Source organism: Eretmochelys imbricata, chromosome 17 (assembly GCF_965152235.1).
Source record: "Eretmochelys imbricata isolate rEreImb1 chromosome 17, rEreImb1.hap1, whole genome shotgun sequence".
Taxonomy (NCBI): domain Eukaryota; kingdom Metazoa; phylum Chordata; order Testudines; family Cheloniidae; genus Eretmochelys; species Eretmochelys imbricata.
Window position 1 is genome coordinate 22571937 of NC_135588.1, and position 27268 is coordinate 22599204.

The following is a 27268-nucleotide window of genomic DNA, read 5'->3' on the forward strand; positions in this document are numbered from 1 at the left end:
CTTTTGCTGGGAACAGATCAGGAATTCAGCCTTACAACTCCTGTTAACTTAGTAAGTAATCTAGCTAGAAATGCGTTAGATTTCCTTTTGTTTAACGGCTGGTAAAATAAGCTGTGCTGGAGGGAATGTATATTCCTGTTTTTGTGTCTTTTTGTTACTTAAGGTTTTGCCTAGAGGGATTCTCTATGTTTTGAATCTGATTACGCTGTAAGGTATTTACCATCCTGATTTTACAGAGGTGATTCTTTTACCTTTTCTTTAATTAAAATTCTTCTTTTAAGAACTTGATTGATTTTTCATTGTTCTTAAGATCTAAGGGTTTGGGTCTGTGTTCACCTGTACAAATTGGTGAGGATTCTTATCAAGCCTTCCCCAGGAAAGGGGGTGAAGGGCTTGGGGGGATATTTTGGGGGAAAAACGTCTCCAAGTGGGCTCTTTCCCTGTTCTTTGTTTAAAACGCTTGGTGGTGGCAGCATATGGTTCAAGGACAAGGCAAAGTTTGTACCTTGAGGAAGTTTTTAACCTCAGCTGGTAAGAATAAGTTTAGGGGCTCTATCATGCAGGTCCCCACATCTCTACCCTAGAGTTCAGAGCGGGGAAGGAACCTTGACAGGGGCACTGTCCTGCAGGGAGCTTTGCCCAGCTGGCAGACAGTTTGTGGCTCCCACACGCTGTCTCTGTGTCTCACACGACATCATTCATCTAGCAGGGATGAGGAGCAGCTTGTGGCTGTGGTCAACATGTGATTGTGCTTCAGTGCCCCATTGGCCTGTGGTTTGGGGTCCAGCCCTGCCAGCATCTCCTGAAAACTTACAGGAGCCAAACTCCCTCCAAGCCCACCATCTTTGTGGGGTCTGTCCCCTCGGGGGTGGGGGGGAAGGACAGGCCAGGATCGCTGGGCCATGAAGCTGGGGTCAAGTCAGAACATTGGTTATATGCCCAGTGCTCGTCCCTCGGCTGACAGATCCAGGGTGTGCCCAGAGCAGGATGGGTCCAGGGATGGGCTCCATGGGGACAGGAGATCACATGCGCATGTGTCCCTGGCACTGGTCACACAGAAGCTGAACTCTCCGAGGATAACAAACTTGCGGGATTCCAACCCCGGGCTCAGCAGAGGGGCCATTAGACCCTGTGGGACACAAGCAAATCCGCAGCATGGACCCACCCAAAGGCCAGAGGACAGATAATGATAACACGACTCAGACAGTAATAACAGCAATCCATGACATCTTCCTACTGCAGCATTACCCGGAGGCCCCAGTGTCACGGAGTGTGGAGGAGCCAGGGCCCTGCACCCGCCACTTCCTGCAATTCACGGTGACTCTCAACTAGCCAGTAAAACAGAAGGTTTATTAGATGACAGGAACACAATCCAAAACAGAGCTTGTAGGTACGGAAAACAGGACCCCCCAGTCAGGTGCTGGGCCTCCCTCTGTTTCCCCAGTCAGATCCAAACTGAAACTCCCTCCAGTCCCTCCTCTGGTCTTTGTCTCTTTCTTGGGCAAGGAGGCCACCTGATCTCTTTGTTCTCCAACACCTTCAGCTGTCACCTTGCAGGGGAGGGGCCCAGGCCATCAGTTGCCAGGAGACAGGGTGTCGGCCATTCTCTGTGCAGAGCCCTACACACCCCTGCCCTCTAGGGCTCTGCAACAATCACACCCTTATCCCATCACCTAGATACTTAAGAAATGCATAGGTGTAAACTGAGGCACCCACACAGTATTCAGAGAAACCATGAAGAACATTCCCACTTTGTCACACCCAGTCTGGAGGCAGGGTGCCTAGGACTGGGCACTGCACCCCCAGTGACAAGAAGGGAACTCACGATCTAGGGGTCACAACACCCCACACCGGGCAGATGAAGTAGGTAAAAGGGGTGGGGATGGTGATGGGGTGCAGGAAAAGGTTAAGGAAGCTCATTTAGCACAGGAGGCTGGAGTCTTAGCTCACTCACAAATCAGGGCCTTTGAGACAGGGTTGCCAGGTGTCTGGTTTTCGACCAGAACGCCCACTCGAAAAGGGACCCTGGCAGCTCCAGTCAGCACCACCTACTGGGCCATTAAAAGTCCAGTCGATCGGTGGCGCAGCAGGGCTAAGGCAGGCTCCCTGCCTGCCCTGGCTCTGCGCAGCTCCCAGAAGCGGCCAGCACGTCGCTGCAGCCCCTAAGGGCAGGGGTGATCAGGGAAGCCCCGCGTGCTGACCTCACCCCAAGTGCTGGCTCTGCAGCTCCCATTGGCCGGGAACCGTGGCCAATGGGAGCTGCAGGGGCAGGGCCTGCGGGCACAGGCAGCACGCAATGCTGCTGGCCATGCCTCCTCCTAGGGGCTGCAGGGACATGCCAGCCGCTTCCAGGAGCCACACAGAGCCAGGGCAGGCAGGGAGCCTGCCTTAGCGTCGCTGCGCCATGGACCGGGAGCTGGCTGAGGTAAGTGCCGCCGGGCGAGAGCCCGCACCCAGAGACCCTGCCCCAGGTCGGAACCCCCTCCCGCACCCTACCTCCATCCCAGACCTCACACCCCACCCGCACCCCAGTCTGCTGTCCCAGCCCTGAGCTCCCGCCCATACCCTGAACCCCTCATTTGTGGCCCCACCCCAGAGCCAACACCCCCCAGCTGGAGCCCTCACCCCCTCCCGCATTCCAACCCCCAGCCCCAGCCCAGTGAAAGTGAGTGAGGGTGTGAGAGAGCGGGTGACTGAGGGAGGTGGGCTGGAGTGAGTGGGGGTGGGGCCTCGGGGAAGGGGCATGACGGGGTTGGGTCAAGGGTGTCTGGTTTTGTGCAATTAGAAAGTTGGCAACCCTACTTAGAGACCTTTGAAAAGCCTCCTTAACACCGCTCCTGATACCAAGGGCCAAGGTTCCCCTGGACATGATAACAACAATAGGCCAAAGGAAAACACTGCGTTAGAAATCAGAACTCAGGCTGCCAAGTGAATGATAGCTGATAGCTGACAGACAGGAGATGCAGGAATTAAGGTTGTGCCTTCAGCCAGCAATTGGTGTTCATCTGTTTGCACCACAGCTGTAGCCAGGGCCACTGTTTCCTTGTCTGTCTGCCTGTTTAACTTCTCTAGGTCCTTACTGTGACCATCACCGTGGAATCTGAGTGGCAAACCAAGGGTTTGACGTGTGCATATGAAACTGCCTGACTGGAAGGACGTGGTTTGGTGTTGCTCAGTGACCATTGGGGCGATTGGTGGCAGAAGTGGGTTTCACTTTTCCTCCTGAAGGATCTGAGGGCCTGGCTCATTCCAACCTGGCTCATTCTGACGGCTTCTACAGCTGAGAGCTGCCAGGTCTCCTGCCTGGGTCCGACACAAACCAGGAAGTACAGGACCACGGTTAAAAAGAGCAGCTAAGAAAACCATTTTCGCTGAGCCCAGCCCTGCACAGATTTCCAGCTCAGGTAGGCATTTTTAGCAAAAAGTTCTTGCTGATTATTTTCTCCAACCACTTCGTGCCTCCATAATAGGCAGCCATCCCGTCAGCCGCATCCTGGGGAGCTCCAGGGACAGTGCGTGCGCGTGTGGGTGTACACGTGTACGTATGTCGGTGTACACGTGTGTGAATGTATGTGTGCACGTGTGAGTGTACGTGTACCCCAGTCACATGTCCATCCGGATTTCCTTTGAAAGACATTTCCAAATTGAGCTGATCAAGTGCAATGGCCACAGCACCCAATTCCTCTGCCCCCCAGCTTTCTTCGCTGCTTTAACGTACAACCACAACCTGCTCCCCTGGCACCTCTGACTCCTGAAAGCCCTAACGCTCCAGGGGAGCAGGCCGTGCCCTGCCCTGGCTGCCCCGTGTGTTACCTCGGAGGGAATCGTTCCAGGTCCAGGGAAGAGCCTTATCTGGGGAGATGCTGTACCAGACCCGCCCGACCAGGCAGGCTCCCAGGTACTCTCTGCTCGGGCTGATAAGGCTCCTTAGCACAGTTTCTCTCCAAACAAATTCCAGTTCAAGACACCTGACAGCTCCACAGCAGGCAGCATCCCCAGCGCGCAGCAGGACAGGGCTTGGGGGAGCAGTCCGTAGCAGCACCTGCCCCTCCTTCGGCAGGAGCTATAAGTGCCAGCCACGTGCTGCCTCTGTCCCCAGAGGCCAGATGAGAGTGAATTCCCACGTCCCCGCACGGCTGGTTCCGGCGAGTGATGTCCCCTCACTCTTCTACACTGACATTTGATTTCCAATTTCAATGTTTCTAACATCAGCTTCACTAGCTCTCGTTACTCCTTTGTCTGCTAGAGCAAAAACCTGAAATGCAGGCTACCTCCTCCTGCTCGGTGATTACAGACCTTATCGACAGACCTCTGAACTGCTCTTAGTCAAGCTGACTAGCTGCAGCCCCTCCGGTCACCTGCTCGAAGGCGTGCTGGCCAGGCCACAAGTCATTTTTGTGCCTCTTCCCTGCTCCTTCTCAGTGTTTTAACATCATTTTACTAGTGCGAACAACAGCCTATGCTGGGGAGAGCCCAGGGTGAGAGATGGTCACTAGACCCTGGTTATACAGTGCTCTGTCATGGCTCTGTCATGGCTCTGAGGTGCATTTAATTTCATTTGCTGCACAAGGAACCAGTCCCAGAATCTGAACCAATTGTCCATCAGTGAGAATTTGACGCCTTCTGTCCAGGATGGGGGAACTGGGATTCTTGGCCCCTGCATTTGTGTTTTCAGCTTCACTCTGGCTCATCCCTTTTCAGCTGCCCCGCGCACTCATCTCCTGCTCCCCACCTGCCTGCTGGCCCTGACAGCCCCAGTTCTCACCACAGACACACGAAACCCACCCATCTGAACGGGACTCATACATGCAATCAGGAACGTCCACCCAAAGGACCTGAAGGCTGGTGTGTCATATATCTGCTCCTCTATCCCTCACTCCATCCCTGGAGCTCCCCAGGGTGCGACTGACGGGATGGCTGGCTATTATGGAGGCACGAAGGGTTTGGGAGAAAATAACCAACATGAACTTTTGCTAAAAATTCAAACCTAAACCGGAAATCTGTGCAGAGCTGGGCTCAGCGAAAATTATCTTTGGAGCTGCTCTTATGAACTATGGTCCTGTACTTCCTGGTTCGTAGCATGAGGCTTTCTCCCAGGGTTTCCATTAAGGCCAAACTGCAGATACACCAGGTTACGAGGGCTGACCTTATACAATTTCCAGCCCAACCACACCTACTTATCTTGAAACAAGTATCAATGTTTTGGATGTCCCGGCTGAACCTCTGCGCTATGGAAATTCAGCATCAGCAGGGCTTGAGTGGCAGGTGCAAAGGTGCTGGGCCACACTTATTGACTCGTGCCCAAAACAGTGCTGAGTGATTCCTGCAAGGAGCTGAGCACCCTCAGCTCCCACCAAAGTCACTGAAGCTAGTAGGATTTAAGGGTGCTCAGCAATGCACAGGCTTGGTGCCATTGGGAGGAACATGCTGAGATGGCAGAGAAGGAATAAAGCAGGTGCAGGGGCCCTGGGGGTGTTGCAGAGGGGAGGGAAGATGCCCCATGGCAGGAGCAGCTGAAGAGTCTTTACCAGGTAGATTTTTGAAAATCCTGTTATTTGGCGTCATCTGGGGCATTCCAAAGGCAACAGCAACCCCCTTTGATGGGGTGTTTAAACCCCACCCTGGGCCAGACGGCTTCAGGAACAGTTCTGGGCCACATGAGCACCCTGCTGCACAGGCAGAGTTCATCTCTCGCTAACCACAAACTGCCACTCTGAGCCCTCTCTCTGCCCCCGCTGCTGCGTCCCATCCCCCCTGGAAAACCCTGAGCAGGGCAGGGCTGGCCTGGAGCCTGAACGTTCACCCTGGTACTGGCAACGGAGCTCCTGTTCTGTCTCCGGCCCCAGGCGGCGTTGCTGGGTAACAACCTCCCCGCCGAGAATTGCTGTGGCTTTATAAACGAGCGACAGAAGAAGGGGGTGGGGGGCAGGAAATGGTTCTGATGCTCAATCCCCTAGCTCCTGAAAGAGAAGTGTAGACCTATGGGGCTCGATGGGTCCTGGAGACGTCGTCTAGTCCAGTTCCCTGCACTGAGGCAGGCCCAAGTAAAGCTCAAGCGTCCAACCTGTCCTTAAACACCTCCAGCGACGGGGACTCCACCGCCTCCCTTGGCGACCTGTTTGACACGTCCCTGTCCTTAGAGTTACAGAGTTCCCCAATATCGAGCCTAAGCCTCCTCTGCTGCAGATTCAGCCCATTATTTCTTGTCCTGCCTTCTGTGGCCATGGAGAACACCCAGTCCCCCTCCTCCTTCCAACAGCCCTGACTGTGTCTGCAGATCGTTGTCGGGTTCCCCCTCAGCCTGCTTTTCGTGGGACTAAACACGTCCAGTCTTTTTAACCTTTCCTCACAGGGCCTTTGATCAGTTTTGTTGCTCTCCTCTGGACTCTCTCCACAGACCCCCGAATAACCCCCCTTCTCAGCCCAGAGCCAACCCCCAAAAACAGACCCCCCCAACCCCTCCTCAGCCCACACCCAACCCCGTACAGACGCCCAATTAACCCCCCTCCTCAGTGCACACCCAACCCCCCCACCACGGGCCCCCAAATGGCCCACTCCCTCCGCCCCCAGTCAACCCCTGCTATAGTCCCCCAACCCATCTGCCCAACTCCCACCCACCTCTGCTTAAACCCCCTCCCACCGCCCCATCTAATCCCCAAATAACCCCCCAGCCACCCACTTCAATCCATCCAACCCCGCCACCCCCTCTCTAACTAAACTCACCCCAAAACCCCAAATAAATCCAACCCCCCAAACCTCCTGTCAGACCCCCTCCCTCCCGTCACATCTCCTCACCACTCCAACCCCAGCTCCCCAAAAAACCAACCCATTGCACAATCCCCCAAACACCCCCATAAAACATCACCCTCCCCACACCCTCCCCCACTCACCAAAGTCTCACAGCCCCCACACCCTCCCCTGCCCTATTCCCCAATAACCCCACCTCTTAACCCTCCCACTCCTCACCATCCCCAACCACTTCCTTCCCCTCACCCCCTTCTTCACCCCTGCCCTGTGCCCCCTGCCACTTCACCACCCCTCTTCTGCTGCCCCCAACACCCATGTCCATTTACCCTACTGAGCAGCCCAAAGGCTCCCAGCTCCACCAACCCCCTTCTTCCGTCCTCAATTGCTCCACTCCCCTATGGCTCCCCCAGGAACAAGCCCCCCTCCACCCCCCGGGCCCCTCACCCTTTTGGCCCTGGCAGCAGCATCCCATCTGCACTTTGGAGTGTTACTCAGGGCTGGGGACCCGCCAGTGTCCCTTCCCCCTTGTCTTCTTGGAGTGATCAGATGGCTACCCCCCCCCACCCCACCCCATTCAGAGTAACCCACCACATCAAGTCTTCAAGCCGCAAGCGCCAGGGGCTGGAGCGGGGCCCAGCCCTGCAGGACAGGAGCCGCTGCCTCAGGGTGCGAGGGGAGCTCACCCTCCGATCCCCCCACTCCTGAGGCCTCTCCTCCACCCCGGTCCGGGACAAAACCAGCGACCCATGCACACTGGGCAGCAGAGCCTGGCCGTTTCCTCCCTCCCGCCCCCAGTGTATTCACTGGCCACCGATGAGGGCTGAGGAGCCTGGAGCATATGGGGCGGGGGTGGGGGGAGGGAGAGGGCAGGTGGGGAAAGACCCAGGCTGGGGCACTATACACTGTAGACCCACAGCCCTGCTCATCAGCCTGTTCTCCTCCAGGGGCTTGTTCGCTACGTTGGGTCAGTAGCTTCCGAGGCCTCGAAGTTGGGCTGACTGGTCTGTAATTCCCAGCACCTGTTCCCTTGCAGAGCCAGGGGCCGCGAAAGCCCTGGCCTCACCCCCCAGATCGAGCCAAAGCAGGGGCACTGGTGGGAGGTGGCTGAGGTCCCTTGGTGCTGCCCGTCCCCAGGGGCAGGAGCAGCACATTCCATGCAGCCTTGGAATTGCCACAGCGCCAGGGCCTGGTTCTCCTGCAGCTCCCTCCAGCTGGGGAGAGACAGGGCAGAGAAAGGAGCAGACCCCGTTACCCCAGTCACAGCTGGGGTCCAGCCCCAGAGAGCGCCAGCCTGGCCCTGGGGCAGTGGGGGTGAGACCTAGAGCAGTTTGGTCCAATATGGAGGGTACTGCTGACAGGTGGCTCATGGGGAGGGGGAGCAGATGGGCTGTGGCTATGAAGAGTTCAGGGTGTTTTGGAAGGAGAGGGGTAGCCATGGGGGGGGGTTAGGGTGTGGGTGGGACCCCAAGCTGTGGGGAATGGTGCAGGGGAACCCTGGGTTTGGCAGGGGAGCCCCCAGTCAGCAAAACGGCTGGGCGAGCCGGCTGCCCGGGGTCAGGCTGAGGATGGCCCTGCTGGCAGTGTCATGCTCCAGCCTGGAGAGGGACGGCTGGCTGGGGAGGGCACCGAGCGCAGCCTGTAATGGGCAGGGTGGGGGTAGCTCCCAGCATAGACAGCAGAGATGGGAGGCAGGAAGGGGAGAGATCAGTGCCCTGGGGAGGGGGATACCCCGATCCCTCACTGCAAAACAGCACAGCCCCCCCTCACCACCAGCAACTGAGATGGAGGGGACAGCTCAGTGCACGGGGGCGGGGAGGGGTCCCTGATACTCCCAACCGCAAAATAGCAACCCCATCCCCGCCATCTGCACGTCAGATGCTCTCAGCTTCCCTCCTCCTGAAAAAATCCCTCTTTCCAAACCTGCCCCACAAATACCCACCTATGCACACTCTCCATGCAGGCTTTGTCAGGAAGGCCAAGTAGACAGGGCTGTGTGTCCTGGGGCTGCACTGAAGGGCCATGGTCAGGAGGGAAATGGAAAGATGCAGTTTGCGGGGGGTTCGGACAACGCCCCTTCACATGCCCCCCATCTTCACCACTGCCAGTGGCCCATCTTTGGGCTGCAGCCCACAATTTGGGAGCCCTGCCCTAGGGTGAACTTCATCAGGCCCAGCTGACTTGAATATATCTAGTTATTCTTTAGCCCATCCTTTCCCTGTTCGGGGTGGTGTGCCTGCCCCTGGCTGTTAGCGTTAATGGTGTTCAGCATCTGGTCACAATTAACTTTTATTAAAGTGAAGACTGAAGCCACACAGGCAGGAAGTGCTCAGAGATGCTGAGAGGATGTCAGCCTGACAGATCAACACATTGCTAGGAGCTGGATTATACCTTGTTATGGGTGGAGTTAGAATCTCAGTGACACGGCTGTGAGGATGCACTCCTCATTTAAGACAGCTGGAAGCAACAGGTAAGGGGGCCTCATGTAGAACAAGCCATGATGGCATGTGCCCAGAAACTAGCACCAGGTGGGTAGAGGATGCCACCAAGTATCGTTCTGACCAGGTGCGTGTGTGAAAAAGACAAGATGGCCAGTGCAGCCAAGGGATGGAGACAGAGCAGGAAAGCCAACCAGAGCCTGTAAGCAGGGTGTGATCTTGGGAGGAGTATAAAGAGCTTTTGGGCCAGGTGCTGGCTAAAGGAGCTTGGAGCTGAAAGCAGGGAGGCTCTTCTCTGTTACTGCCACCCACTGTGTTTGGAGAAGCAGGACTCTGTGTGTGCCTTGTAAATAAACAAGACATCAAAGAAATTACCAGACTCTATTGCCAATGTCTGCTCCTCACTGGAACATCCCCAGGGCCCCAAACTTTGACTAGCCTCTTGGGTTGATGAGGGACACCAATATCTTTATCTCGTGGTTTTGTTGCATGTCTAGCTAATCTGTCAGTGGTTTATCGGCAATTAATTACTGTTGCAATGTTTTCTCATGTAATAACCATATTTATTAAAAAGGCAGAGGCCAGGTTTTTGAACCCAAACTCACCACCCCTAATACATGCAAGATTCAGATGTAAAGTCCTGGCAGGGTCAGCTCTCAGAGTTTATTCCAGGGGATTTATTGTGAAGAAGCCAACAGGGAACAGGGTGAGCAGAATGGAGGCATTGCAGGGACTGCACTGATTAGGTGGGAGATGGAGCTCCGTGTCTGATCTAATATTGTCTCCTCTTCTCAGCGGCGCCGGCTCCCAGGGAGGATGGGCTCCTTCTGCCAGACCCAGCACACATCTGTTGGCTTAACCAGGATGAGGGAAGACTTGCACTCCCCGCTCTTACAGAACCCTGCCCAGTAGATGTAGCCTTTCGCATTGAGCAGGATGTTCTGACACTTGTCGTACCACCAGCCTCCGTAGCTACTTGCGCAATTCCCACTGGCCTGGTCCTGATCCTTGTCAGTTGTGCTGAACTTCATGTTGTCGTGTATGCCCCCCAGGCCGGAGTGGTAGGTGGTGAGATAGTCCTCGCCGTCCCCAGAGTACCTGCCCAGCCTCAGCGGGTACCCGCTGGGCTCATCCTCAACGCTGAAGATGTCGTACTCCGCGTAGCGGGTGTTGTTGGATTTGTCCTCCACGACAAAGCGGACCTTGTAGGTGTTCTGCCGCGTGAGCAGGGACAGGTACTCATTGCCCAGCCAGTAATCCTCCTGCACGTTCCCAAAGCCATACTTGTAGGTGCTCCAGGACTCCTTCCAGGTGATCTCTGTGTTGTAAGAATTTCTCTGGACAACGGTCCAGCCTTTGCCTTCGGTGTCCATGTCACACCACACCACCCGAGGGGGAGAGCCTGCCGGCTGGATGACATGGATCCCGCTGGGGCTGTCCCTGGGAATGTAGCTGCAGTCTCTGGGGAACCCTGCAATACCATATAAGGCAGGTTAAGGGAGCCGGGGGAGTGGGGAGAGAGAGAGAGAGCATGCTAGCTAGCTCGAGCAAATCAGTCAGGGGTAACTGGAGCCTGGGTTTTTAGAGGCAGGTCCTGTGTATTTCACAATTCCACAGAAACAGAATCTGCCCCGGCCATTCCTGGCCACAGAATCTGGCTTCAGATCTTACACTTTCATTTTACCAAAAAAATAAATAAAATAAAAATAATAGTTTCTTGCTCTGCTGCTTTTGAAGAAACCTTGAAGAGATGAATCAAGTGGAAACCAAAGCTCTGTATCGTTCCTGAGTCTGTAATGCTGAAGAAATAGTTTGGGGAGGGTGGGGGAGACACTGCCAGATCCATCTCAGCGAATGTTAATTATGAAACCCACAGGTGACAATTTAAATGGGATTTTTCAAAGAGCCTAAGGGAGTTTGACACCCGACTGCAGTTGGAATTCAGTGGGATTTAGGCACCCAACTCCCTGTGACGCCTCTGAAAATTCCAGACAACATCCTATCGAGGGGCTTATCTTGGGGGGGGGAAATTGTCCTGAACTATCCTGGTAGAATGATAGCATTGTGGTTATACTGGTATAACTGCCCCTCCCCTCCCCAGGGTCCTCCCTTGAGCCTGAGTCCCTCAGCTCCCATACCCACCAGACAATCCCCCTGTGTGCCCCACCAGCTCTGGCCCCCTCCCCCATAGCTAAGCCTCCTTCCTGAGCCGAGCTGCTGAGCACTGCAGGGGGCAGGGGCTCAGTGCCACTTCGGGAGCTGGCTCAGCCCCCGGCCTGCCTGGGAAAGCCCCTGAGCAGCTCTCAGAGCCGATGGAGGTGTGGGGAGAAGGGAATGAAAACCCCTAAGAGGGAGGAACTGGCGCTCAGCGCTGCCTGGACTCTAGGGGCAAGGCTTCTAGGCACGAGCAAGAGATTCCCAGCTGTGAGCCTGGGCTAGCCCTAAAGGACAGATAGAGCTTGCTTAGCACAGAAGTTGGTGAGATTTAAGTGTAGAACTCCCAGCCAATTTGGAGTGTGTGCCTGGTTCCCACACTCTGCCCTGTGGTTGGTACCAACGCTCTTCAGTCTCTGCCGGCGGCTTGGCAGCCTTTACTGGAGAAAGGGATAATGAAGCTGTGTAAAGCAAACAGCCAGTTGAGCAGCACCTTCCCCACCCCGCTGGCCCATCCCCAGGCGCTGGAGGCCTCCGAATGGGAGTACAGTAATGAGCTCACTAGGCCAGGCCGGCCTTGCTGACCCTTCGGAGAACTCGGTGTCTCTCTGGGCCCAGTGCTGGCAGAGGGGGTGGCTGGAAGGTGCATTCAGTGGATAAGTGCATATGGGGGTGACACTGGCATGGGGGAGAGGTGCAGAATCAGGCCCACGATACCCTGATCTCGAATATGGCAGATGTTAGAAGCTCTCTGACGGGTTCTCTACTCACCCCTCTCGACCTTCCTGTGGGCCAGGGTCCCGTTGCCCTGCACGGGGGCTACAGAAAGGAGTGCCGTCATGGACAGGACAGACAGAAGCAGGAGAGAGCTGGACTGGAACCCTGCTGGGGACAGAAACCGCTGGACATGAGACCAGGAGAGAGTTTCACAAGTGCCTAAATCCCACTACAAGTCACCGGGATTTAGACATTTAAGTGACTTAGCCACTCTTGAAAATGTTACCCAGAGTTTTCAGAGGGCTCAACAACTGGGCCAGATTTTCACAAGAGCTCAGCTCCCAGGTACGCACTGCAGGAAATGATTGGATGTTCAAAGGGGCTCAGCCTCGGGGGTACTGGCCCAAGTCTCTGGAGACGGGGTGAAGCCCACCATTCACTTTGCCCACACACACCTCTCCCCTGGCCCAGCCACTGTCTCCGTCTCTGCAGTAGGCCCAATTAGCACACAGCTGGGACCCAGCTGAATGCTAAAAAACATTCAAAGATTGCGGCTCCGATTGCCTGGCTCCCGGGTCCCGGGCAGGGCCGGCTGGAGTGCTCCCTGCCAGCAGAGCAGGCGAAGCAGCCCCCTGTGGTGGGGAAAGAGCTCAGCCAGCAGCCAGCTGCCTCCTCTCTCTCCACGCTGCAGGGATACACTCAGAGCACCACTGCAGGGGGAGTGCTGCCTCCTCCCTGCTGGGCGTCCGCGCCCGAGGCATCCGGAGCAATGGGGGGACATGCCCCCCACTAGCCTCTGAGGGGGATGAGCATAGTCCAGGCTGCAGTGCCCTGGGCTTCCTGCAGCAGACAGCACCCACCTGTCCGTCGCCGCTGGCCAGGACCCAGAGCTCACAGCCAGAGCAGGAGGCTGCCCTGGAAGTCACTGCATTACATTTGTACCATTATTTGTACGCAACAGCTGGTGCAAGGTGGAAATTTGTCCCATGGGCAGGTTCCCAACCAGGGTCTCCCATGGCTTTGGGGAATGGGATCTCCCCTGCCCCTGACTGTCTGGGAGCTGGCATGGAGGGACACATGCCTGACAGGGCAGTCACAGCAGGGTGGGGAGCAGCCCTCTCCCCGTCCCGTGCACTCTCTGCTCCAGGGCTCCAGTGACCTCCGCAGCAGTGACCCTCGCTGGCCTGGAGAGGCCCCAGTGTTAAGCCCCATGTGTGGCTGAGTGCATGATCCTGGTGCCTGCTGCACTGAGCGAAGCTCGGAGCAACCCCCTCTGTCCCAGCTGCACCCTGTCCACAGTCACTACCACCAGCCGGAGGGCAGGGCCCGCTCACCCACGCACAGAGAGAGCAGCTGGGCAGGCTCCAGCAGGTAAGAGGTGTCCAGGGCACAGAGCTGCTGTGGGCCCCACACCAGGCATGCTGCCCCCTGCACTGCAGCCCAGCAGCCCAGAGGGGGACACGCTGCTGACACTGCAGCTGTTCTGTGTGCCCAGCTCAGGCCAGGCTTAAAGTTGGCAGAGTCGCCGGGGGCCACCGTCCCAGCCAAAAAGAGTTAAAAATGGAGCCAACTCACTGAGGGGTGCACTGTAAGAGCCGCCCTACCAAGTGCATGGCCATTTATTTCAGCTGAGATTATCATAGAACCCCCCTCCCTGCATGTGCTTTTCCCAGGCCACTTTCAGCACTGAGCGCAGGGATTCACAATGATCTTGCAGGGATCAGCAGCCCAGAGTCATCCAGATTCTTGGAGAGAAACTGGTTGATTCACCCCGCAGGCCAAGTATACCTATCATGGGCCCATGTATTACATATTGTGTGGCCACAGCCCACATAACACAGAGAGCTGCATATGCAGCCCCCAATGGCAAATAGGTTGAGAACCCTACAGCAGAGGCTTATGTGTTAAGCTCCAGAGGTCCCAAGTTTCATCAGGGCTGCTGCTGGCCCATTACAGTTGCAAAATGGCAGTTTTTTTGTCGGGTGAGGCAGGGCAGGTGCGGGGAGGGGTGGGGGGTCAAACCAGAACAGGCTAAAGCCACACCGGAGTCTGGCACAGTGCTTTCTGTTAGTCACCATTGTATTCATGTGGTGTTGCAAAGTCAGAAAGTCCACAACTAACCCCACAAGTGACCAAACTAACCCCACACGTGACCGTGATACAAACGTGCAAATGAATTAGAGAACAAAGTGTAAACAACAAGCAGAAATACACTGTTCCAATGGAAACACTTTGCCCAGAAGGAAAAGGAGGACTTGTGGCACCTTAGAGACTAACAAATTTATTTGAGCATGAAATAAACTTCATGAAACTTCATGAAAAAACTCGTACAGATACAGACAGACATCATCTTCCTTTCCAAATGCAAACAGATGGACATCATACCAGAAGGACTGAAGGTAAAAAATCTATTACAATCTACATATCACACAGACTATGCTGACAGCTTGTATGCTCAAATAAATTTGTTAGTCTCTAAGGTGCCACAAGTACTCCTTTTCTTTTTGCAGATACAGACTAACACGGCTGCTACTCTGAAACCTGTCACTTTGCCCAGACATGATCCACAGACAGATTTAATTGGAAACACCGTCTTTCTGGAGATGGAACCCAAATTCTTCAGACAATGTCACAGCCCAAGTGACACGCTGCTAGCAATCTCAGGCATCATTATGAGAAAGAAGAGAGATGCGTAACCCCATGGCAGGCAAAGGGTTAAAGCTTTAGTGGAGAAGGATTTCAGTGAGTCTGACAAGCCAGAATTACGTTTAGAATTGAAGTGAAATAACAATCTGGAGTCACTCATCCTTGAAAACACGCCTCACCTACTCCTGACGACCCAGAGGAGAGGGGACGCTACCAGCTAGCAGTCGTTAACACAGTGTAATAGTAGACGGGCAGTGCGGTGCGGTGGGAGGGGAGGGATGCTGGTCTAAGACAGAGAGGGCCTGAGTTCTATCTGTGCCTTGGAAACCTCATTACTCTGCTCAAACCTCAGTTTCCCCATTTTTAAAACATGGCTTATGTTAGTTCCTTTTTGTTCTAAAGTACTTTGGCCCCAATGCCCAAAGGTACCTGGGGCATGGAGAGAGAATGCCTGCCTAGGGTCCAGCAGAGTGCTGAGCAAGGGATCCCTGCCAGGCTCCTGGTACCCCATAACCCCAGGGGCACTCTTTACCAACCAGGAGGCACTGCCAGACTCCTAGCTAGCCAGGCTCATGCTGCAGCATGCACTTGCTGGGGGAAATGCTGCTCCGTTTCAAAAGAAAAGCAGCGTGTACTTCACTGTGCCCCGTCCCTTGTGCCTCGGCCAGCCAGGATCAGGAAAGCAGAGGATGCACCAGGACTCCCCTCCCCGTTGTGCACCTGCCCGGGCTCAGGGGCGGCACTGAGAGGAGTGCAGGCTGCCCCTTTCTGTGCGGTAGTTACTGCGTCTGTATGGGTACGTTCCTTCCTGTGCCCAGGCACTCAGGGCACATGGTGTCCCACAGGGGCAGGACAGAATGCCCTGCCCACTGCACCTCCCCCACGTACCCGCACCGCCTGGCCCTCTGGTGCCCGCCACCGGGCTCTGGCCCTATATCTCCAGGCTGCGTGAAATGCTGGGCATTTCAATAAAACTCACCCATCCCGAGGCTGCAGCTGAGCGGACGAGTTAGCAACCTGAAGCATCCCACTTCCACATCAGAAACCAGAGCCAGGGCTCCATCCCTTTATGGAGAAAGAGCCACTCCACACCCCAGCTTATCTTGCTTTTTCAGCTGCTGGCCTCAAGCCTGGCCTGTGGGCAGGGAGGGAGCCCCAACGGAACGTCTGCCCATTCTTTATTTACTGCAGATACCAGACTTCTTGGGCTCCCTCCCTCCTTCCTGAGGACGCCAATGTTTCTGAAGTTGGGCAGGTGTGAGCCAGGGATTTAATTTATCAGCACGACTCTGCATCGGCCTTCCAGACAAAGGACGCACTAAATGGAGAGGATCAAACCAGAGGAAATGGCAGGAACGGGGGTTGTGCAGAACGTGATGGGGGTGTAACGCTTGTGCCAGGTGGTATTGGCAGCGACAAGGACTGGAGTCAGGATCTCGGGGCTCCTCTTAGCATTGCAAACCAGAACCAGCTGGACCACCCCACCCAGAAATCTGGGAAACTGACCACCACGCCCCTAACAGGCAGCTCTTCCCGCATCGCAAGATCTGAGTCTGTGTCTAACACATGAGAACTTTTATTTAGAGGAGAAAGAAACGCAGCATGAATTGGCGAAATCACCACAAGAATGACTCAGCAGTCTGTGAACTGAGTGAAACGCCTGCCCTACAATACATTGGGCAGCAGCCCCTTGCCTCAGTTTCCCACCTTGGGGTGAGAGTCCAATGGACAAATGCCCCTTTGGCGCACCCCTTCCATTTTCCCTCTGCTGTCCCCACACCCGGTTTACTGGCCAAGCTCTGCAGAGTTCGAGAATCCAGGGAGTGTTGTGGGGGAAGGGGGGGGGTTCGCCAGGGAAAGAAGGGGCAGGCCAGGGATGCCTCTGCCTCTGCTCAGCACCGCTGCTGTTCCATGCTCTGCGATGCCATGCTCTGAGGGGCCTCCAGCCCGGAGTGAGTCCAGCTCTTAGTGACTTCACTGGCTAGGGGGCTGCTGCACCCTGTACGCTGTCTTTCACCACCCACAGCACCAGCTCTATGGTGCCCACCGATGCCAGTTTCACAGTGTTTTCAGCTCTAGGGAGAAGAACCCAGGACTTCCAGCTCTGTCTTTAAGCCCTGGGTAGGTCCAATGTTTTGTAGGCGCCTTTCAGCAAACCCACACACCAGGTGGGAACCCCTCTCCCCGCCCCCCTCGGACTTTCAGTTCCATTTGGTATCACTAACCCCCTGCTTTGCACGTGGGGTTACAGAGACTGAACACACTCCCTCCCCTGCCCCCCCACCCCCGCAATTGTCCCTACAGGTCACAGCCAGGTGAGAAGATACCTGAGTGGGGTAGGCTGGAGCGAGACTGTGCTGTTGCTGCATCTGGACCACAGGGAAGAGGATCAAACTGGATTCGTTCAGTGACTGTCAAGGCAGTTGCTTTCTGTGTCCCAGCTCTCTGGCTGGGATGCAGGGGGCAGGAACTGGTGCATTGGAGGGAGCAGCTCCATGTCCATATAGTTCTGGAAAAAAGCACCCAGACGGTTCACCTGGATGCACGCCTCTCGACCTTGCAACCTGCCAGCACAGGGCACAATCCATTGAAAAGTGTGACAACGGACACGAGATGGGACACCTTTATTTCGTTGCATGTCGCACCAGTTTGCTTAGTGCGATGTGCTCCAGTCTGATCATTTGGGGACCAGGTTTTGGGGTGAAGGGGAGTTTGTGCCCTCAAGCAAACAACAAACGACTCTCCCGCGTGCAATTCATGCTGCCCCCTTCCCGCACACCCCGAATGCCAGCTGCAGCCTGCCCCATTAACTCTGGCTGCCCCAACAAACAAGTAAAGCAGCTTCCAATGGATTCTGGCTGATTGCCCTGGCTGATTGCAGTTGGCTGAGCAGGGGACACACGCCTGCTGCTGCTGCTGGGCTCCTGGGCCCTCCACGCCTGCCCCTTGGGGCATGGAGACAGAGCCCTGGGCCAGGAGGGGCCAGGAGATGGGGGGTGAGCTGGGCGTGCTGGGCCGACCGCATGCACAGCAGGGGCAGCAGCGGCCGCCCTCGCGCTCTGATGGTGACTCGGGATTGTGGGGGCTTCTCACCTGTCCCATGGAAACATGGCCAAAGGCACCAACTCACCAATTGTCCCTTCATCAAAACGGCCGCCATCTCCCACTGCTGCCAGGGGGCTGAGGCCTGTGCGAGGGCCGCCACATGCCCATGCTCTGTCTGCACGAGGCAGGCAGGCTACCCTCCTGACGCTGGCTGCCACCTCACGCGGGGCTCGAGGAGGCTGAAGCTGAGCCCACAGGCAGCCTGGCTGACGCCATGGTTCAGGGGGCTGGACGGCGCATGGGGACTGGGAACTGGGAGGGGATGTGGCCGGGGGGAGACTGAGGGGTTGGCAGGTGATCATGTGGGACATGAGAGTGGCTTAGGGAGTTGCAGGGGCATGTGGGGGCCGGCGGCAGGAGAATGTGGGGGAAGGTTGAGGGGGCAGGGAGTATGGGGGGCCAAGGGCGGCTGAGGGCGGTACAGGGGATGGGAACAGGAAGGAGGCTAAGAGGGGCAGGAGGGAGGCTCAGGGAGATGTTGGAGGCTGGGGTTTGTGCACAGGGGACAGTGCTGGGGCTGGCAGATGGGGGGAATCATGGCAGCTCCCCCAGCTCTGTGTGAGAGCCCCAGGGTCTGAGGGCACAGACCTCCCCTCATATCTGGCCCCATAGCAGAGAGGATCCCAGAGCAGGGGATGTGGGACCTCAGCAGAGGAGAGGGCAGCAGGAAGCAGAGGAGTGTTGCTGCTGGATGCAGAGAGTAACAGGCAGTGGCTGGCAGTTCCCCTGCCTTACGGGGAGGAGAGGGGAAGTGGAGTCTCCATCGGAGCAGCCAGCAGGAGCCGGGCATTCTAGGCTGACTTTTTACACCCATTGGCTGGGGAGTCAAAAGTCAAATGTGAAAACATGCTCTGATTTTTTTCTTTTTAGAAGAAGGAGCCCACCAGTGTGACTGTTCCTTCTCCCCCCTCTGGTGAACACTGGGTCAGCCCCATGGCCAGGGCAGTCTGCAGCCTTGCTTCAGAGCTTAGTTTCTTCTTCAGCTGAGGACAAAGGAACCATGGAACAGCAACGGAGCGTCCCAGTCCTGTTCCCCACCTGTTCTGTGGGGTCTTCTGGCCTTTAGAGCTACTGGTCAGGCCCTCCCCCAATCTGAGAGGGACCACAGGGCCTGCTGGCCTCCTCACAGCCTCTGCTGCGGCTACAGGAGAGAGGCCTCTTCAGTTTGCAGAAAGAAAGACATCTCTGGGGTCAGCACACGGTAGGTGTCTGTTTTTTCCCAGGGCAAGATACTGCCACCTAGTCACTGGCAGGGCCTGTGTGACCTCTGGCCACATACGAGGGAGGACGCCCAGCCTAGCTAGACAGATTCCTTCGTGGCATGGCTGGGGACAGAAGCCTGCAGCTAAAGCTCACGCTGCTGGAAACAACCCGCAGAGGCCTTTCATTTCCCCAGGGTCAGACGTCACCACGAGGAGAATGTGAGCGTGGGGACACTGGGGGAGCTGGCCTGAGATGGCGTCCCAGAGTACAAACGCCTGTGTCAAGTCCGTTCTGATTCCACACTCAGCAAACATGCAGGGGCAGCTCTGCGGTCGGGAGAAGCGCTGGTCAGAATGTGCCAGTGGAGCCGTTTCTGCCTCAGAAGTTGGCAGCGTGTCAAAATCCAAACGTTTCGCGGGAACACGTCGATTTGGACAATTTGGGGATTAGGCCAGCTCACCCGCCTGCCCACCTCTCCAACAGGCTGATGGGTCACCTGGGCTTCCAGGCTGCTGAGAGAAGCCCTGGCTCCAAGGCGTCCAGGGCTCCCAAAGCCCTCTCCCCCGGGGCGATGTTCTGGTTACGGCACAGCTCTAGGAGGAAGGGGGGTATCCGATGCCCCACAAGCCACCAATCCTCCCTGCCAAGGTCACAGTAACTACGACAGCCTGTGAGAACATCCTAACCTTTGGGGCACTTTCCCTGCCAGGTGAAAGGGTGCGAGCTGGACTCCTCCCCGCCAGCAGAGTCCAGCACTGCCAAGAAAGCCAAGTGTGGACGAAACTAACCCCCTGGTTAACCCTTTCCCAGAGGAATCTAGAAGCCACTGACAATTGCAGGCTACATGGAGACCTCTCTCCCAGCTCACTCCCCCATCCTGGAATAGGGGTCCATGAGTCCTGGCTGAACACCCTACAGCTGGGAACATGCTCCCTCTCCCAACGCCAAGGACTACATGAGAAGGGGGTATTGAGCACTCCATGGATAAAAGGGACAGTGACTTCTGCCTCCAAACAGGCCCAAGACGTGAGGGGACCACAGCACCCAATTCCTCTGCCCCCCAACTTTCTTTGCTGCTTTAACGTACAACCACAACCTGCTCCCCTGGCACCTCTGACTCCTGAAAGCCCTAACGCTCCAGGGGAGCAGGCCGTGCCCTGCCCTGGCTGCCCCGTGTGTTACCTCGGAGGGAATCGTTCCAGGTCCAGGGAAGAGCCTTATCTGGGGAGAGGCTGTACCAGACCCGCCCGACCAGGCAGGCTCCCAGGTACTCTCTGCTCGGCTGATAAGGCTCCTTAGCACAGTTTCTCTCCAAACAAATTCCAGTTCAAGACACCTGACAGCTCCACAGCAGGCAGCATCCCCAGCGCGCAGCAGGACAGGGCTTGGGGGAGCAGTCCGTAGCAGCACCTGCCCCTCCTTCGGCAGGAGCTATAAGTGCCAGCCATGTGCTGCCTCCATCTAGACGGCCCATCTGCACAGAGCAGCAGCTTTCAGCCTGGGACAGCCGTGCTGCGGGGAGGCGATGGGTGAGAGTGGGCTCAGAGAGCCAGAGGGTCTGTGGGGCAGCACAGGGCCCTTCTGCTCCGCCCTCGGGCTGAGTGGACGTGTTCAGCTGGGATTGGAACCCACCAGCACTTGTGGGTCCGAATGTGGGGCTGGAACTCAACGCGGGGCGCTCCCACCTCGCCTGGGGGCGACTAGGGGGAAGGGCAGAGAGACACCTGGGCTGAGACTCAGAGGAGCAGAGACTCCAGGGAGACAGAGTCTATGGCAGCCGGGTTAAACTCCCCAGCTGTGTGACAGGCCCCCCCCCCCGGTATGTCACAGCAGGGCAATGTGGCCTACTGAACGGCAGGGGTTGCCAGCTGGGTTAGAGGCCTTTGGGGATGGAGGAAGCAGCACTAACGTCCATGCCGACCGCCCTATAGAGGAGGGGCCATGCCGTGCAGGTGCGGGGCAGGGAGCTGGGACACTGCGCTGGGGGTCGTTGTCTGGCCCAGGCCCTTCCGAGCAGGAGGCAGAGGCCAAGGCATTTCCTGCAGGTCACCTTCCACTGCAGCTTGGCCATGGGCCCCCCTAGCCACTAGCCCAGCCAGGGATCCCAACTGGTGAATGTCATGGCTGGCTCCTCCCTGCCGCCAACAGCTCTTCACTGCCAGGGAATTCCTGAAATCCTGTGCGCCCTTCCCCCACCCACCTCCTGGGGCTCTGAGTGCCCCTGGCCAGTCTCCCCCCCTCAGCCCCACCTCCCAGGGCGGTGAGTATCCACCTAGCGCCCCCACCCCCATGATCCCCCTCCCTGGGACGCTCAGTGCCTCCCCAGTGCCCACCCTATAGGGCTCCCCCCCCCCACCCTGATCCCCATTTTCCCTTTTTCTCACCTACTCTCCCAGTCATTTCCATGGTACAGGGGTGTCTCTGTGCGGCAAGCAGAGTGGGAACATTTCTCCAGGGCGAATCCCAAGCTCCCTTGGATCCGCCCCTCTCCTGGGTGTTTCTGTCCCAATGGGGCCAGTTCCTAGTGCCACCTCTCTGCCCCATGCATGCCTGGCCAATGGCCGGCTGCCCAGCCAGACTGACAGGCGAGGGCGGAGGTGCCAGTCTGTGCTGGGCGAGGCAGGAGGTTCCAGCAGTCCCAGCTCTGGGTTGTGCCGTTCCCTGGCAGAAGGAACTGGGAGTCGCGGCTCCTGAACGTCGGGATTGTGTTCCCAGCTTCTCGCCGACTCTTCCCTTTTGCAGCTGCCCGGTGCCCTCGTCTCCTGCTCCTCACTGGCCTGCTGGCCCTGTCAGCCCCAGTTTTCACCCTGGAAATACACAATCTGAACATCTTAAAGGGACCCACCCGTGCAATCCGGAACATCCACCCAAAGAATCTGAAGGCAGGTGTGTCATGTGTCTGCTTTTAAAGCTCTCACCCCTGGCCCTAGGGGTCCTGCCAGCCCTGGGGCCCCAGAACTTCACTCACTGGCTGCCTGGGGATTATGGAGGCCTGAAGCCACTGGGAGAAATTACATCCAGCCGTAGCTCTACATTCAAACCACGCTGAGCTCTTTGGCAGTTGGAGGGGGGAGGGTGGTTGGGGGGCGCGCAGGGGCTGGGCCATTGCAGTGCAGGGAGCAGCAGGACAAAGCCAGGAGGTGCTGGTTGCCTTGGGCAGCTGAGGGGCATGGAGGAGTGGAACTGGTGCAGCGCGGGCCCGAGCGGGGCAGGGGGCGGGTGGGATGAGAAGGGGAGCCAAATGCACTGGTAACACTCTCCGCTGTGGAGCTGGTGCTCAGGAGAGTCTCTGAAAACCCCTCATGTCACTCAGATCTCGCAATTCCTGTCCCTACAGATCAGGGGAAAGGGAGCCTGCGGCACAGCCGAGACAGTGACCCGCAGTTACCAGAGGCCCACGGTAAGAGTATCCCCCACTTTACCTGTCCACGCCCTGCAGAAATGAGATGCAAGAACAAGAGTTATTCACACAGCTTCTACCTGCAGGGCATACCAAGGCATGGGGATGCACTGTCTGAGGGATTATACAGGCCCCTAGGGGCAGAAACTCTGGTGGCAGATTTCAGCGTGGGGGGTGGGGGAAGGGCTTGATACACACAGGCTGTAACGTGTCCTGCAGAGGAGAAGCTTTGGATCATGATCTTTCTGCAGGAAAAGCGGCACCACTGTGGGGGATCCAGGACCGAGGGCTGTGACCCATTGGGTTGTGTCCCTCACTACTACAGGTGTGGGGAGTTTACAGCCAAAATTTGAAGTCAAGATCCCTTGACGCCGCAGACCCCTCCTTTCCCTGGCAGCTGGTGTCCGTGGCCTCAGCACACAGGCCGTGTTGAAGAGCCCTTGGCACAGCAGTTTGCTGAGAGCTGAGGGGTACAGAACCCGCTGCTGTAAGACACAGTCACCCCACAGGACACACGGTGCTGTTAGCTTGCAGTGTCCCACACATCGTGGCTGCCGTGTTAAACACCTCCCCAAAAGCCCCTGCAGAGTATGAACAGGGGCCTGTGTTTGTCTCCTGGGAAACCTATGTGTGCACGTGTAAAGTAGCTAGTTAGAGAGTAAAGTGCCCAGGAGCGTGTGGCAGGACCTAACGCCAGGGCTGTGCCAGCAGATTCGGACTCAGTGTCTGCATCCAGAGTTGAAGCCTCTTTGACAATGGGCTGGCAAAGCATGCGGGGATCAGTGCAGACGCTGATGTCTGACACACCGGAGGGGCCCTTTCTTACTGACCCAGGGTGGGAAGAGCTGAGCAGGGGTCTGTGCCACGGGGTTCACTGAAAGCAATCTCTCTCTCTCTTGTGCACAGCCTGGCCCAAGGACTGCAGCGAGATAACCTGGAACAGGGTCAGCGGCATCTTCGTCATCCAGCCCACAGGACTCCACCAGATTGTCGTTTACTGTGACTTGAACAGCACCAGCGAGGGCTGGACAGTCCTCCAGCGGAACCGGCATGACACACAGATCACCTGGGCTGAGTCCTGGAGCACCTACAAGTATGGCTTTGGCAACGTGCACAATGAGTACTGGCTGGGGACGGAGTACATCTATCAGATCGCCAAGCAGAAGGTCTACCAGGTCAGGTTTGTCATCCATGATTCATCCGGCACCATGAAATACGCAGACTACAACCTCTTCGGTCTGGAAGACGAGTCCAAAGGCTACAGGCTGAGGCTGGGCTCTTACACTGGGACTGCAGGGGATGCCATGACTTCAAACAATCCTAGCACTGTGCATGACAACATGAAGTTCACGGCTAAAGACCTGGATCAAGACACTTATGGTGGGAATTGTGCATCTAGCTATGGTGGGGGCTGGTGGTACTCGGCTTGTTATTCTGCTCGACTGAACGTCAAAGGGAGCATCACTTGGGGTAGTTTCTGTAATGGAAACTGCCAAGCCTCTGCCATCCTCATCAAACCAGCAACTTACTGTTAGTCACCCCTTCCCCACCCTCCCGTCTGCAGTGAGGCCAACCCCTGCTCCACAAAGGGAGGGAAAAGGGTCTGAGTGTGTCATGGCCAAACTTCACACCCAGCTCGGAGGGGGAAGTATCATGTTTATCCAAAATAGGACAACTTCCTCTTTTCTTTTTTTCCATGCACTTTCTGAGCTAATCTCTGCTAGGCACTCATGCTTTGTGTTGACTTTATTTAGTTATATTCATAATAGAACAATCATTTGCAAAATCTGCAGTATCCAGATGTAGCAGCTCCGGGGAGAATAAATGCCTCAGATCCGTATTAACTTTTCAGTGTGTTTTACTCTTAGACTCATGCACAGTTCCAGAGGTCAGAGAGTTGGAGAAATCCAGAAGGATTTTTATAAACACCCACTCTACTGCTCATTAGCAGGGATTAAAGCTTTGGAGTAAAAAGGCATATTAAAAAGTGGTGGCCACAGTTGGTATCTTTCTGTTCTGTGCCACTTACTCTCTGCTGTGCTCCCATGGGCACCGTACTGTGTAGATCCATTCCCAGTATTCTCAGCCTTCCTGCCTTGGGGAGTTGGGCTGCCAGACCTGGCCTGGTTCATTGCCCCACAGTCTTAGGGGTCTGCAGGTTCCTATGAGGGAATTTTCGGCAATGGCCTAGCAGGATTTAAAAGCCAGGCCTGTATGTCTGAAGACACCTGGGTAGCTGCAGCAGTGGCCTGAGGGGCCCTTTAATCAGTACCTTGGATTACTGTCCACATGTGCAAGTAGGTCCTAGTCCAAAGCCAGTTGATAACAGACAATCTTCCATTGACTTCAGTGGGTGCTGGATCAGGGCCCTAGCATAGGGTTGTTGGCATGGGCCCATTGCTGTCAATTGCACCAAAAATAACTCTTTGGGCCACCAGTCCTTTCTCATGTTTCGTGGCGGAGAGGCTGGGATGCTGGGAGAGGAGACTATGGGCTACCTGCTATTGATACAATACCCAGAGAGAGAGCCTGTGAGGCAGGGGTCTATTCCGCTCCCACAGCAGGCGAAGCCACTCCTCAGCCTGAGAATCAGGGCTCTGCCCGCAGCTCTCCCTGGCCACGTGCTTCGGTGAAGAGGACACAGACCCAGGGCTGTCTCCTTTAAGGGCTGTTGCTTGCTGGACTGGAGTCAGACACTCACATGGAAATAAGCAAAAATGTGGGGAAGGGATTTTCCGAAGGTCACAAGTTTCATAGGAGCACAGAACTCATTGAAAGTCAGTGAGCAGGGCTGGATTTGTGGGTGGGCAACAACCCAGGGTGCAGTGGTCAGGGTGGCTCCATGGTCAGGGGGCTGTCCATGCCCATGGGATCCATGTGTGGGGAGGAGGATTGGGCACTCGGAGGGTGGCGGCTGCTGGCCAGGCACCCAGTTCTGAAGGCAGAGCCGCCACCAGCAGCAGCGCAGAAGGAAGGGTGGCATGGTAGGGTGTCTTGTCACCCTTCTGCAGGGAGCGGAGCTGGGGCAGCTGCGGAAGGCAGCTCAAGCATGTTCACCTCAGCCAATCTCCGGCTGAGCTGGGAGCCAGACCAGTTTGGCCCCTTTCCTGCCCTCCTCAGCCCTGTGCCCCAGAGAGCAGCAACCCCCAGCCACAGCAGGAGCCTCAGCGGGAGTTGACCTGACAGAGATGCTGCCTGCTCCCCCAGGGCTGCTGCTGCTGCTGTAGAGGGAGCTCACACCCCCGCCCCCACGCCGGGGTCTGTCTGCCCACCTCACACATGGCGGTAGCAAACGAGTCCATCCCCAGCGTGAGCCCCCGGACCACCAAGGAGAGCGAGAGCCCAGAGCTGAAGGTCTTGATCCTGGGGGATGGAGATTGCAGGAAAACATCTCTGTGCATGATGTACATGAAGGGAACCTTTCTGGAGGTGAGTGCTGGGGCCTCGCACCTCCCTGAGCTGCCCCCCTAATCCAGCCTCTCCATGCTAACCAGCCCCTCACCCCGTCACAGCACCCTGAGTGCTGTAGGATAACAGCCCTTTGGGGTCGGGTGGGGACGAGGGTCATTGTCAATCTCTTGGACCCGCCCCACGCCCTGCTAAATTCGCCGAGGGCGCCATTTTCCCTAATGCCAAGAATAAAAGGAGTACTTGTGGCACCTTAGAGATTAACCAATTTATTTGAGCATAAGCTTTCTGTCACCCAAGAATGTTTATTTCTTATTTCCAGGAGTGACCAGGTGAACCAAGGAAATTGCTCCAGCTGGGCAAAACTTTTCTCATCAGAAATATGGTTTCAGGGAAAGCAAAATTTTCTGTGGGAAAAAGTCAGCTTTGTTGAAATGGCAAATACTGCAGGAGAGGGGACAGCACAAGAGATGAACAAGCCGTTTGCTCATGTACACACAGCACAACAGAGAAACACAGGAGAATGGAGCTGCTCTGCTCTGGGGATTGTCTTGTTTGTTCTCTAGAGAAGGGAATCTAAACTGTTCGGCAATCCCTCACCACAACCCATAAGAAGAGTTAATGCGGAAAGTGTGTCAGGGGATCGATCTACTGTCCAAAGCAATTGCTACATTTTCTGTACAAAACAATGAGACCTTTAGACACCGAACGTGAGGAAGTCTGGAGATGGACAATCATAGAATCATAGAATATCAAGGTTGGCAGGGACCACAGGAAGTCATCTAGTCCAACCCCCTGCTCAAAGCAGGACCAATCCCCAACTAAATCATCCCAGCCAGGGCTTTCTCAAGCCAGGCCTTAAAAACCTCTAAGGAAGGAGATTCCACCACCTCCCTAGGTAACTCATTCCAGTGCTTCACCACCCTCCTAGTGAAAAAGTTTTTCCTAATATCCAACCTAAACCTCCCCCACTGCAACTTGAGACCATTACTCCTTGTTCTGTCAATGAAAGGAACCCGGCACTGCCCCACTGGTCTAGGACCTTCCACTCCAACAGTCTGAGGCTGGCCACTCAACTTTGTCCCCTGAAACTGACAACACGTCCAGCTAGTTTCCAGACGTAGAACGGCACCTTGCCTCAACTCCCATTGCACTGCAACCTGCCCTGCAGATCTTCTTAAAGACGTCCCTTGTCCAACCTTGCATCCCACCCCGTTTCCAGGGCTGTTCACAGGCCAATGGGCAGTCTGGCCAGGGGCAGAGCTGAGGCAGAGCAGTCAGGCTAAGCCTGTGGAGTGACAGCGGTGATATGACCAGGGAGAACTGAGCGAATCCCTGAATTGTCCATTTCCAGACTTTCTGCACAGAACTACTGCAGCTTCCCAAGCCCCAAATTGCACAAAGTGCATTTAGGGGCCGTTAACTAAACTGTTCTGTATTTATGCCCACACAA

The 27268-nt window shown here is 56.1% G+C and overlaps 2 protein-coding genes across 3 annotated transcripts; one reads left to right on the forward strand and one right to left on the reverse strand.

The window, feature by feature from the left end:
* The first annotated feature begins 2404 nt into the window (after positions 1–2404).
* LOC144276688 (fibrinogen-like protein 1-like protein) lies at positions 2405–24090 on the forward strand. Its single transcript, XM_077836948.1, has 6 exons — positions 2405–2425; positions 3073–3118; positions 3773–3898; positions 21750–21893; positions 22345–22407; positions 23314–24090. Exons 1-6 carry the CDS (start codon positions 2405–2407, stop codon positions 23940–23942), a joined length of 1029 nt encoding a protein of 342 aa, XP_077693074.1. The 3' UTR covers positions 23943–24090.
* On the reverse strand, positions 9773–16131 carry LOC144276553 (fibrinogen-like protein 1-like protein). Of its 2 annotated transcripts, none has more exons than XM_077836721.1 (3): positions 15679–16131; positions 12108–12218; positions 9773–10653 (listed from the first exon to the last, which is right to left on the reverse strand). In XM_077836721.1, the coding sequence occupies exons 1-3, from the start codon at positions 15680–15682 to the stop codon at positions 9974–9976; spliced, it is 795 nt and encodes a 264-aa protein (XP_077692847.1). In that variant the 5' UTR covers positions 15683–16131; the 3' UTR covers positions 9773–9973. The 2 variants fall into 2 exon arrangements, with proteins under 2 accessions (XP_077692847.1, XP_077692846.1); XM_077836720.1 differs by having other exon boundaries at positions 12108–12221.
* Positions 24091–27268: the final 3178 nt, after the last annotated feature.